Genomic DNA, 14,161 nt, shown 5'->3' with positions numbered 1-14,161 from the left:
GTAATTAGACATTGTGAGAGAGCAGAATGGGGTGCTCCGCCGAACTCACCGACTTTGAACGTGGTCAGGTGATTGTGTGTCACTTCTGTCATACGTCTGTACGGGAGATTTCCACACTCCTAAACATTGCTAGGTCCACTGCTTCCGATGTGATAGTGAAGTGGGAATGTGAAGGGACACGTACATCACAAAAGCATACAGGCTGAAGAAAACAACGCTGTGTTTTGTTTTCCTTGTGTGTTTTTTGGGGTTGAAGTTCATTGGTGTAAGACCAGAAGTACTGATACTGGACATATATGGTCTAAAATGAAAGTACAGGAAATTTCAAAGTGACACACGAATAATGTGCTTAGTCTTTTATAGCTAGGCAAAACCAACATTCAGCAGAAATCAGATTCGCGATATAGACAAACAATTGACAGCTACAACAAATGTGTAGAAAAGAATAGATGTATATTGAATTTCACTGTAAAATGTAATCGGTTCTGTGGTGTTTTGGAACTGGCTCTCAGGGGCCACAATGAATCTGATGGGCTCAAAATATGGGGGTTTTATGAGAGCTTGTTCAGTTCATCGCGGAACAGGATAAAGATCTTAAAGTTCATCCCATTCAAGCATCAATGTTCAAAAGCATTTGTAAGACTGTTCAGAACGAATTACAGCAATGCACGTTGGAAGTGTACCATGATGAAGTTAGTCAAGAAATAAAACGTACCAATTATGTTGCAATAATCGCGGATTAAAGCATAGATGTGTCCTGCAAATTTCAGTTGTGGACTTGTTTGAGTTATGTTACATTGTGATCATGAAATAAAGAAAACCTCCATAGTACAAGCTGGTCAGTGATCGAAAATAAGGGGAAATATTGCACTAATCCCGTAATGCTTTCTCTGAGAATTACTTTGAACAATTAGCCCATGAGCTCACACGATTTGTAAAAGATTACGAAAACACACTTGACCTCTTAGCTACAAATAATCCTGATCTAAGAGAGAGCGTCATGACGGATACGGGGAATAGTGAACACAAGGTCATTGTAACGAGGCTCAAAACCATATCAACCAAAACCACTAAAAATAAACGCAAAATATATCTATTCAAAACAGCAGATAAAAATATTCTTGATGCCTTCCTAACAGTGTGTCTCCATCCTTTCCAAGCTAATTTTGTAAGTGTAAACTAGATGTGGCTCAAATTCAAAGATACATTATCGACAGCAATAGATGGGTTCATATCGCATAAGTTAATAAGAGACGGGACTGATCCACCATGGTACACAAAACACGTCAGAACACTGTTGCAGAAGCAACGAAAAAATCATGTCAAATTCGGAACAACGCAAAATCCCCAAGACTGACTAAGTTTCACGGAAGCTCGAAATTTAGTGCGGACGTCAATGCGAGAAGCTTTTAATAGTTTCCACAATGAAACATTGTCTCAAAATATGGAAGAAAACCCAAAGAGTCTGGTCGTATGTAAAGTACACTGGTGGCAAAAAACAGTCAATACCGTCACTGCGCGATAGCTACGGAAATGTTACCGATGATGGTGCCACTAAAGCGTAGTTACTAAACACAGTTTTCCGTAATTCCTTCACGAAAGAAGACGAAGTAAATATTCCAGAATTCGAAACCAGAACAGCTGTTAGCATGAGTGACATAAAAGTAGATATCTTAGGTGTTGCGAAACAACTCAAATCACTTAAGAAAGGCAAGTCTTCCAGTCCAGATGGTATACCAATTAGGTTCCTTTTAGAGTATGCAGACACAATAGCGCCTTTCTTAGAATTCATATACAACCACTCACTTGACGAAAGGTCTGCTCTTAAAGACTGGAAAGTAGCACAGGTCACACCAATATTCAAGATAGGAAATAGGAGTAACCTATTGAATTACAAACCCATATCACTGATCTCAATTTGCAGCAGGATTTTGGAGCATATATTGAACTCGAACATTATGAATCACCTTTAAGAAAATGACTCATTGATACATAAACCAACACGGATTCACAAAATATCGTTCTTGTGCAACACAGCTAGCTCTTTATTCCCATGAAGTAATGAGTGCTGTCGACAAGGGATCTCAGATCGATTCCATATTCCTAGATTTCCAGAAGGCTTTTGATACCGTTATTCACAAGCGACTATTAATCAAATTGCGTGCATATGGAGTATCGTCTCAGTTGTGTGGCTGGATTCGTGATTTCCTCTCAGAGAGGTCACAGTTCGTAGTGATAGACAGTAAATCATTGAGTAGAATTGAAGCGATATCTGGCGTTCCGCAAGGTAGTGTCGTGGGCCCTCTGCCGTTTCTGATTTACATAAATGATCAAAGTGATGATTGAGCACCCCCTTAGATTGTTTGCAGATGACGCTGTAATTTACCGTCTAGAAAATCAGCAGAGGATCAATTCCAATTACAAAATGATCTAGAGAGAATATCTGTATGGTGCGAAAAGTGGCAATAGGCACTAAACAAAGAAAAGTGCGAGGTCATCCACATGGGTACTAAAAGAAATCCAATAAATTTACATCGCACAAATCTAAGGGCTCTCAATTCGGCTAAATACCTAGGAATTACAATTCCGAGCAACTTAAATGGGAAAGACCATATAAATAATATTGTGGGGAAGGCGAAACAAAGACTGCGCTTTGTTGGCAGAACACTTAGAAGATGTGACAAACCCACTAAAGAGACAGCCTACATTACACTTGTCCGTCCTCTTGACGGAGGACATCGAAAAAGTGCAAAGAAGGGCAGCTCGTTTAGTGTTATCGTGCAATAGGGGTGAGAGTGTCACTGATATGACACGCGAGTTGGGGTGGCAGTTACTGAAACAAAGGCGGTTTTCTTTGCGGCGAGATCTATTTACGAAATTTCGATCACCAACTTTGTCTTCCGAATGCGAAAATATTTTGTTGACACCCACTTACGTAGGGAGAAATGATCATCATTATAAAATAAGAGAAATCAGAGCTCGAACGGAAAGATTTAGGTGTTCCCTTTTCCCACGCGCTATTCGAGAGTGGAATGGTAGAGACGTAGTATGAAAATGGTTCGTGAATCCTCTGCCAGGCACTTAAGTGTGAATTGCAGAGTAACCATGTAGATGTAGATGTAATTACAGGGTGACTAAAAAGGTTCGCCACAACTTCAATGTGTTATAGCACCCAAATTAATTGAGATATTCTCACAATATTTGATTTGTGACAGACAAACGCTGTTTTCAGAATGAGATTTTCATTCTGCAGCGGAATGTGCGCTGATATGAAACTTCCTGGCAGATTAAAAGTGTGTACTGGACCTAGACTCGAACTCGGGACCTTTGCTTTCTGCGGGCAAGTGCTCTACCATCTGAGCTACCCAAGCACGACTCACGACCCGTCCTCACAGCTTCAATTCCGCCAGTACCTCGTCTCCTACTTTACAAACTTCACAGAAGCTCTTCTGTGAACCAGGCAGCACTATCACTCCTGGAAGAAAGGATATTGCGGAGACATGGCACAGTCACAGCCAGGGAGATATTTCCAGGATGAGATTTTCACTCTGTAGCGGAGTGTGCGCTGATATGAAACTTCCTGGCAGTCTCGGTCCGGCACATAGTTTTAATCTGCCAGGAAGTTTCATATCAGCGCACCCTCCGCTGCAGAGTGAAAATCTCATTCTGGAAACATCCCCCAGGTTGTGGCTAAGCCTTGTCGCCGCAATATCCTTTCTTCCGGGAGTGCTCATTCTGCCTGGTTTGCAGAAGAGCTTCTGTGAAGTTTGGAAGGTAGGAGACGAGGTACTGGCGGAATTGAAACTGTGAGGACGGGTCGTGAGTCGTGCTTGGGTAGCTCAGATAGTAGAGCACTTGCCCGCAGTAGGCAAAGGTCCCGAGTTCGAGTCTCGGTCCGGCACACAGCTTTAGTCTGCCAGGAAGTTGCAAACTCTGTTTTGTTTGTGTGTTTCTTAGGTTGCCGTGAGTGAAGCACAATGATAATGGTTCACGAAAAGACTCAGCGTGTGGAATGGTCTATTCAGACCAAATCGGACATGCACGTTCAAAGGAACTTCGAAACATGGCATAGAAAGCACTCATCCTTGCAGATGTTGACACACAGGCTGTACAGGAATTTCATGCAGAGAGGAAGTGTTGACGTGAAGGATCATACTGGGTGACCTAGAACAAGTTATGCTCTCGCAGAACAGTTGCAGTGAATTTTCAGCGTTAATCGCAGAAGCCTGTTTCGAGGGCATCGCAGGAGCTACGAATCCCTAGGGTGACCATGCACCGGATCCTTTGGAAATGTTAACAGATGTATCCATACCAACTACAGCTGTTACGTGCATTGAAACCAGACGACAAGCCACAACATATGCTATTTGCTGTTAGTGTTCTTCACCGTTTGGAGATGGATGGAAATAATCTGAACAACCTGGTATTTTGTAATGAAGCGACATTCCACATTTGTCGTAAGGTAAACAGATATAGTATTCACATCTGGAGCGCAACCAAATCATATAATGTGACGGAAGAACTATGTAAGAGCCCAAAAGTAAACGTGTTGAGTTGTTTGATGGTTGACAGTATTGTGGGTAAATTTTTTTCCTCAGAAAACAACAGTTAATTCTGACAAGTTCCTTGATATGCCAGAGCTGTTTGGGAAGATCTGGCAGACTGCCAAGACATACAGTCTCCAACAAGATGGTGCACTGCCACATTGGGCTCTGACTTTGCGAAATGCTCTAGACCAGGCACTTCCAGATTAGTGGATAGGCACGGATGGTCCCATTTCCTGGTCTCCAAGGTCGTCTGACATTGCACCAATGGACTTCTTTCTGTGGGGGTATGCTAAGGACAGAGTCTCCTTAACCCTTGTCATCCACGTCAATGATTTAAACAACCGAATTGTTGCTGCCATTGTCAAAGTTGATGCAGATATGTTGTGCCAGATGTGATTAGAGCTGGAATACAGACTGGATGGTGTGTGTGCCACCAGAGGCGCACTTGTTGAAATTGATCGAATTGCATAAAAACGTTTTGAGACAGTGTGTCGCATAAGCCGAACATGGCCCAAGTACCTTAATTAGTTTTGGTGCTATACCGTATTCAAACTATGCCGTACCTTTTGAGACACCCTCTTGCTACTAAAGTTAATGGAATACACTGCTATAACTCACAACATCGGTTTACTGTAAAAGAAGCTTTGCACAAAAATTGAAAGATACCGAAACTTCTCAAAAATATAACTAATTTCGCAGATGTATTCTGAAATTAGGAGGAACGATTATTTGAACAAGGAGACAACTGCAGAAAATTATAGAAAACAGAAGCATAGTTTGTAGCTAACAAGAGGTGCTAATTTTACACGTCACTTGCAATCGTTTCAGATACACGATTTATCACAAATACAGTTTTTAATACAATCGATGAAAGATATAAGGAAACGACAAGAAAATTTTAGAATTTCGAATGAATTTCCCGCTCGTACAAGAAGGAAAAATAAGAGTCGTGTTATCTATATTTAGCTAAGGCTACGAAATACACCAATTTTGTACGTAGGTGGTTTAGTGACAACTTCTACGGTAGCTTACGGAAGATGAAGACTGTATCGTTGGTAGTCATTTTGTGCCATTCAAAGCCGGCCGAGGTGGCCGAGCGGTTCTAGGCGCTACAGTCTGGAACCGCGCGACTGCTACGGTCGGTGGTTCGAATCCTGCCTCGGGCGTAGGTGTGTGTGATGTCCTTAGGTTAGTTAGGTTTAAGTAGTTCTAAGTTCTAGGGGACTGATGACCTCAGAAATTAAGTCCCATAGTGCTCAGAGCTCTCTCTTTTTTTTTTTAAGCATCGAAAATCAGAGAGCACAACAAAGCATATCTTCCATTTGGGGGCGGATGACAAGTATTAAAGTGTCTTAAACATAATTTAGGCTGGAACATAACTATTAAATCACTGTTTAAAACTGCACTCATTTCTAACGCATTATAGATTTGTGTATCAGAAACTTGGATAATGGTTTCATTGCTCGAGATATTTAGGTATGGAAAGGCGAGTTCTACAGTGTGAATCGCCTAAGACTTGATCGGAAATACTGCGGGAATGGAAAATGCTAACGGTGTGCGCTTTTTACAGAAAGGATTGGTAGTCAGGGGCTCGTATTGTTAGCCTATGAACAGTGGGTGATAATACTTAGAAAAGTGTACTTTTTGTGCAGACATAGACTTCTTTAGATGGAACTGCCTAATGACATTAACAAACTAAAGGTATGGTAAATTAGAATGTCAATGATGTTTGTTACAGGATTCTAGTGACAGTCGTTTACAAGGTATCGTAGTTTGAGAGGTTCCAATGCTGAAACTTGGCCATACCTGTGGTAGCACTCACTAAAAAACAGTATAAGTGAATACACTAGTTATGTGGATTCCGACCACTGACGAAACAACTGACCGTCACAGGTTGCGCTGAAAATGTCCAGTGACAGCAACAGTACACGCTTCCAGTCTGGTAGGAAACGACTGCTGCACACGTGCTAGCGTTTCAGAGGAGATATCCGAGCAGGCTGCAGTAATAAGTCGTTGCATATCATCGGATGTAGTTGGTAGGGCCTTGTAGACAGCATCTTTCAGCTTTCCCCACAAAAAAGTCTACAGGCGTAAAATCTGGGGAACGGGCCGGCCAAAGTTCAGGTCTCCTGCTTCCGATCCCCCATCTATTTGGAAACAATTCATAAGACATGCTGTGGTGCTCCGTGCACTATGGGCTGGACAGCTGTCATGTTGGTACCACAGGTTCCTCCTAATCTGTAGAGGAACGTGGAAGATAGTGTATTAGGAGGCTGCAATACTTATGCGCGTTAAGTGTTCCGTCTATGAAAAACGGCCCTATGAGCTTATGGTTCACTATCCCACACCACACATTTACACTCTATAGACGTTCCACCAGACGAAGCCAACGGGGATTATCAACAGACCAATAGTGCATGGTTTGGCGGTTTACCTCGCCATAACTGGTAAACGTGAATTCATCACTGAACAAGCTACATGTTACTTCTGGAGTATCCTGTCTTAATGCCTTTGTGTAGAAGTTAAACCGATTCTCATAATCGTTTCCATGCAGCTTAAAATGTTCAAATGTGTGCGAGTTCTTAAGGGACCAAACTGCAGAGGTCAGCGGTCCCTAGACTTACACACTACTTCCTAAACTAACCTATGCTAAGAACAACACAGGGCGCTTGCCTGAGCCACGCCATTTCCTCATGCGACTGCGTGGGAGCTAACATGCGGATGAACTGCAACAGCAGGAAGAACCTTTATTTCGCCCCTCTTCTTTCGTCACTTGTTTTCTTCTGTTACGTTGTCTAGGTCCTACACTACCATTTTTAAGTAACTGGGTGAAGAAGTTGATAAATAAATGCCGAGATGGTTGATGTCTATATCCTGCAGCATACACCGTACAAGAACAAACTGCATTCTTACTATACTCTCCATACAACATGAGCATGTCAGCTTTCTATGCATTGGTAAATCCCGACCTACTGCATGGACTGTCGTATCTGGCTGACTAGCAAGTCACAATGCACTCAAGGAACAAAACAAGTTCGCTGTAAGCAAAAATAACATTACCATACCTAGCAACTACGCAGGCTGAATAGCACAAAGAAGTGTCGGTGTGGAGACTTAAAAAACAAAAACAAAAAAAACAAAAAAAAGATATCTCGTAAACTACTCGCTATAGAATCCTGCAACAAACACCAATTTCATTCTTATTTACCCTACTTTTAGTTGTTAATATGAATAGGGGTTGCTCATTTTTAAAAAGTATGTTTGCACAAAAAATACACTTTCTAAGTATTATTACAAAGTTTATTGGCAAACATACGAGCCCTTGACTACCAATCCATTCTGTGAAAACCACACACAAACAGCACTTTCCATTTCCGCAATATTTGAGGTGCCCGTTTTAAGTGATTCACTCTGTATATTCTTGAACTATATTGAAATGGGTTCTTCACTGTGCCCCAGTGAAGCATTTTGATATGAAGGCGTTTGTGAAAATCTTTTTAAGGCCTGTGCTAATGCATACCTACTACATGAGACCAACAGTTTGTAGTTTGTCTACGCTCAAAATGCACTTCTGCTGGCAAGAAAGGAAGTCTGTATAGCTTGCGTAAGACATAATGACGTAAGGAAAAAATCGGGATAAATTGGAAAACACGATGAATCACATTTGAATGAATAGTGGCGTCTATTTGGCCTCGAAATCTTAATGAAAAAAACGAGTGACGATTATTAACACAGTGAACATGGCCTTAGAAGTCAGTGAGAAATTCCATTTGGAATATGAATTGTGGCACTTAAAGAAAACCTTGATAAAAAATGTTGAAGTAAGCACACCTGACAAAATACTAGCGAACCCCTTACAACAGTACACAAATAGTCGCTTTGGATCGCTGTAAATGGCGTAGAACTTGTTCTAGGAGGTCATGTGACATTTCACAGCTGACTAAGTCATTGTAGTGAAGTGACGTTTATTTCCAATCGGTTGTATGCAGTCTATGTAGTAAGAAGGGTCGCTGTGAAGACCTGACAGAAGAGACTAGCAGATAGCGAAGTTGGAAGTGCCCATGACCACACTGTGAATGAAGTTGCCCGATTCGTTAGAGTACCGACGTGGGCTGTCCAACGTTTAGTACAAGGAAACCAGCCATGTAATACGGTGCAAAAGCAGTGGAGATGTATACAACGCCTTGGAAATGATAAATAATCGGTATCAAACCCAACAGAGAGACCTGCTGTCAGTGAAAGGAGGCCCATCTGAACCAGTTCCCAAACGAACGTTGCGAAGGAAACTGCTTGCAATGGACATGTGGAGTCGGAGTCTTCGCAAAAGGCCATTGCTCCACGCCTTCTGTGGGCCAAACAACACAGAAACTGGTTGCATGTAGTGTGGTCCGGCGAGTCGAGATTTTGCCTCTTTTCAAATGACGCAAAGCGTGGAGTGGACCGATGGCCCAACGAGACATTTAATCTGTAGTGTATGGAAGGTGTAGTGCAGACCATAGATGATTCTGTAACGTTTTGGGGTGATTTTCGTTCACTGACTTGGTCTTACTCATTCAGGTTAACGTGAACACGTACCAAGACGTTTATCTCAACATTCTCGGCGTTGTCCTATCTTCTACAACTTTATGACGAATACACTGTGGGCACTCACGTCAGCCGAGACGATAACAGTCATGTTCACAGGGCTGCAGACATAGTTTCTGGTTCGATGAAGGCTTAAGTATCCTATCACTGCTCGACTGGGCCACCAAATCACTCGGTGTTAATCCCATGTACAATGCCCGAGACCGTTTGGAACACCGGCTCAAATGCAGCAAACAGCATCCCCGCAATTTGATAGCTGTTGGGGGATCTAATCATCAATGAGCAGCTTTAGTTGAATACGGCATCCTTGAAGAAACTTGTAGACTCTCTCCCTCACAGAACCGAGACTATAATCCAGGGTGGAGCCTGAGACCTTGTGTCTCTAACTTCAGAGGTAATTGACGCCATGCATATCACTTTGAGAGAAACAAATGTGCACCGCAGCCATATAAAGAATACAGTGATTGGAGTTAGTCTGTTGCAACAGTTAAGTGTTGCCTCTGATCGGTACGTAAGCAGACTGCTGCAACAACATTGCACATCATATGTTGCTCATCATTTGGAGGGGTGGAGATCAGGAATCCGTAAGACTTTTTGATAACAGATGCCGAAGCCACGTCAGAACTACTGCGCTGAAGGCCAAGGAGAACCTACACTGTGTTAATTAGGTGGTCATACTGAAGTGCTCATATAGTGTGTGTTTAAGGAGCTTAAGTTTCAAAACTGAGCGCGCAATTTACCCAATCTTTTGTCGCCGTTGAAGAGGTTGTCCAGGTGCGCACTGCCCCAGCCAGCAGTCAGCGTCAGTGAGTTGTTCTTACCCCTGATGTACTGCTTGCCATCAGCCTTCCTGACGAGGTCGTGTTGGAACGTGTAAGACACACGCACGTCGTCTGAAAAACGAAGGAAACACGGGGCTGCTTATTATCTCAGAAATCCGTGACGCCAAGAAACTACTTTTCTCAGTTTAGATGTAACTGCAGGACGGAGATTTACTTACCAAGGGTTATGTTTGCGTTTCCCTTTCCGGTGATGGGCAGTACCATTATCTTCCCCTTCACTACGTATTTTCCCAAAATTTCTATGTGCGGTACAGTAAGGTTGACAATCACGGTGTCCTTGGGAAGATCAAGGCTAAAATACAGAGTAAAAAAATCGTTATTAAATTGTGAAGTTAAAAACAACTGCGAAATCAGATATTCGAAGGTCTTTTTAAGACTCAAACTACAGGGTGATTCAAAAAGAATACCACAACTTTAGGAATTTAAAACTTTGCAACGACAAAAGGCAGAGCTAAGCACTATCTGTCGGCGAATTAAGGGAGCTATAAAGTTTCATTTAGTTGTACATTTGTTCGCTTGAGGCGCTGTTGACTAGGCGTCAGCGTCAGTTGATGCTAAGATGGCGACCGCTCAACAGAAAGCTTTTTGTGTTATTGAGTACGGCAGAAGTGAATCGACGACAGTTGTTCAGCGTGCATTTCGAACGAAGTATGGTGTTAAACCTCCTGATAGGTGGTGTATTAAACGTTGGTATAAACAGTTTACAGAGAATGGGTGTTTGTGCAAAGGGAAAAGTTCTGGACGGCCGAGAACGTGTGATGAAAATGTAGCACGCATCCAGCAAGCATTTGTTCGCAGCCCAGGAAAATCGACTCGCAGAGCTAGCAGAGAGCTGCAAATTCCACAATCAACTGTATGGAGAGTCCTACGAAAAAGGTTAGTTATGAAACCTTATCGTCTGAAATTGGTTCAAGCACTGTCTGCAGCTGATAAGATTAAAAGAATCGATTTCTGTGATTTTATCCTTGCTCAAATGGAAACAGATGAATCTTTCGTTTCAAAGATTGTGTTTAGTGATGAAGCAACTTTCCACACTAACGGGAAAGTCAACCGTCACAATGTCTGTATATGGGGCCCTGAGAATCCACGGGAAACAACTCAGTATGAACGTGACTCGCCTAAGGTGAACGTTTTCTGTGCCATTTCAGCCAATGAAGTTTTTGGTCCCTTTTTCTTCGAAGGTGCTACTGTAACTGGACTACAGTATCTGGAGATGTTAGAGAATTGGCTGTTCCCTCAGCTCGAACAAGAAGCACAACAATTCATATTTCAGCAGGATGGAGCGCCACCATATTGGCACTTATCTGTCCGTAACTACCTGAACGTCAACTACCCGAGGCGATGGATCGGCCGCCAGGAAGCCCGTGACAGAGCACTTCATCACTGGCCTCCAAGAAGCCCTGATCTTACCCCCTGCGATTTTTTCTTATGGGGGTATGTTAAGGATATGGTGTTTCGGCCACCTCTCCCAGCCACCATTGATGATTTGAAACGAGAAATAACAGCAGCTATCCAACCTGTTACGCCTGATATGCTACAGAGAGTGTGGAACGAGTTGGAGTATCGGGTTGATATTGCTCGTGTGTCTGGAGGGGGCCATATTGAACATCTCTGAACTTGGTTTTGAGTGAAAAAAAACCTTTTTAAATACTCTTTGTAATGATGTATAACAGAAGGTTATATTATGATTCTTTCATTAAATACACATTTTTAAAGTTGTGGTATTCTTTTTGAATCACCCTGTATATCGAGAGCCTACTTTCTCATTGCGCTGAATAATTATGGAAGTTCGCAAATTACTTCATGTCCTGTAAACTACATGCATCTCAGCAGAGGTGCCTGAAATGGCAGGAGTATTATAACCGAAATAGGCTGTAGTTTGACTTCTCCTGTCACCAGAGTATGTACCTCTTCGATTCAGTCGACGTATCTAATTATTTGAGACGTATTACCAATAGTCAAGTATCCCTCCATTTCCCTGCCCACAGTAAACATGTCTCATGCTGTCACATGCTCTCTGTATCTCAGCATTTAGAAGACAGCGTTGTTTGTAAATTTGATGGTAAAAAATTCGTAAATGTAAATGGTCCATTATTTCACGTATCTGGCATTGTTATGCATAAGAGACATGTCCACGTTGTAAAGATCATTGCTTCCTCTCGTGTTTCTTAAGCTATTGTCTCGCTGTGGCAAAATTTGCTAATCACGGTCAGTCGTCCATTCGTGATTTGAACCATTTATTTTATTTTGTGTTTAATTCTTTAATCTGTCTGTATCTACAATAGGAAAGTAAAATTGTGTGTCCTTCCCGTCTGTGAACTGTGTGAATTTTGTTCAGTATGTCTTCATATTTTAACTGTTTGTTTTTTGCGTCTAGACTGGAAATCCCTCTAAAAATACATTCCCGTTTACCACACAAACAGTTGTCAAAAAGCAAGTGGATTTGATCAGTGTCGCGCAAGTTTGCTTGCTGTGTGTTAAGCTAATGCATGTACATTACAGACTACTGGTATGCAATCTTTTTTCACAGTCGCTTATAGAGGACGTACGTAAGAAAGGTGTTAAGGTTCCATTACTGACTGCACTAACTCCTGCGTAAAAACTGGACAGAAATGCATTTAAACTTGATAGACAAACACTTTAAAGGCAAAATCTGGCTCTACTTAAAATTAGTGAAAGGACAGTAGGGCAGAGCTGTAAAACATCATATAAGTAACATATTATTCGCCGTATTTATTTATTTATTTATTCATTGCAGTCACAAAACGTGCCTTCTGTGTGTCTAAAACAGGATGTAGGAAACAATACAAGCAGTAGGCTACACCAAAAATTCTCTACTTAACAGTACACATTTTTATTGACTCTAATAATGTAATGTTAAGATATTAATTTATACAATATACTTACACATATAGAAAGAAACTATAATTATTTGGAAAGAATATAAAACAAAGATAAGTAATGAAATAGAAACAAAAAAATGAGTATATTACGTTACTTCTCACGTATATTTCTCTAGCTGACCTTCGGATTGCAGTACCTACGCTGAGTGGAAAAACAGCCTACTTCCTACATCTATCTGAAACATTTAAAACTATAATTACAATGGGGACCCTCTAAGTTACCTTCAACGAACTTCGAATTGATTCCGACAAAGTGACGAACAAGAATATCTTCTCTCTTCCTTGTCCAGTACACTAAAATTTTCGAATGTCGCTTAACACCACGGAAAGCGGAGGCAAAAGAGTAATGCACAAAGAACATTATCGTTGCAGCTTAGTTGTGCTGTGAATTAATCCTCGTAAAAATCAGTTGTACAAGTATATAGTCTGCCTGGATTATGAAGCTGTAAAACTAACACTGGCAATTGGCGAGATAAAATGAGCGAACTGTTGTATCAGCATCGATAAAACACTAACGCCTGCGTGAAAAATGCACAGAAATGGATTTAAACTTGATAGACAAACACTTTAAAGGCAAAATATGGCTCAACTTAAAATTAGTGACATGGACGTAGGGCAGAACTGCAAAACACAATATAAGTAACCTTGTTGAAAGAAATAGCTGTCAGACTTCGTGAGTGTTCTGATTGTCCAACTGGTTCGCTGAGCGAGCTACTTCGACAAATGATTTTTAGGCGAGCTTTGTTAACAATGGAAGTAATCAACCTCAGTCCAAAATGCTGTGGTGCAAGTTCACAATAATTCGTGGCAGACCATTAACGGGACAAAACATGTAGATAAAATTGTTTTTACAATACTTTGCACATAAAATGCTGTTTTAATGAAATATACTTACGTCGAATGTATTTTTCACATATTCGAAAAAATACCGCCAGTCCAAAATGTTTCTGAGACTACGTTAATAAAATACAGAGGAAAGTTAAGATGGTGGGTTTAATGCTTCAGGTGTTCTACGCAGCCTCCCCCCTCCCCTCCACTCCCCTCCTCGCCACCTGAGTACAATGCACAGGACCTTCATAAAACCATGTGAAACTGTCAGAAGAGTCCTTCAACTCGCGCTTCACATTGGCGTGAATGTCGGTTATGTCGCCAAAGCGTTTAGCCTTCATCTGAATTTCTGCACTTTGTCGTTTTGTGGTAGGTTCATGTCGTTAACACCAAGTATCGTCATTGTTTTTGTTCGGGAATCGAGGTATGTTCGCTAAGGAGTTGAACGCACATCCGT

The 14,161-nt window shown here is 41.6% G+C and overlaps 1 protein-coding gene across 1 annotated transcript in view; it reads right to left on the bottom strand.

Annotated features, from left to right (window-relative positions):
• LOC124594200 (protein takeout-like) overlaps window positions 1–14,161 on the bottom strand; it is a 56,197-nt gene that overhangs the window by 7,085 nt on the left and 34,951 nt on the right. Inside the window, exons 4-5 of the mRNA XM_047132559.1 lie at window positions 10,132–10,265; window positions 9,872–10,024 (exon numbers count right to left, since the gene is read on the bottom strand). Of these exons, the coding sequence (XP_046988515.1) occupies window positions 9,872–10,024; window positions 10,132–10,265 (287 nt within the window). The remainder of the gene's footprint in view (window positions 1–9,871; window positions 10,025–10,131; window positions 10,266–14,161) is intronic.

Source organism: Schistocerca americana, chromosome 2, assembly GCF_021461395.2.
Source record: "Schistocerca americana isolate TAMUIC-IGC-003095 chromosome 2, iqSchAmer2.1, whole genome shotgun sequence".
NCBI classification, from domain to species: Eukaryota; Metazoa; Arthropoda; class Insecta; order Orthoptera; family Acrididae; genus Schistocerca; species Schistocerca americana.
This window is presented reverse-complemented; position numbering and strand designations above follow the sequence as displayed.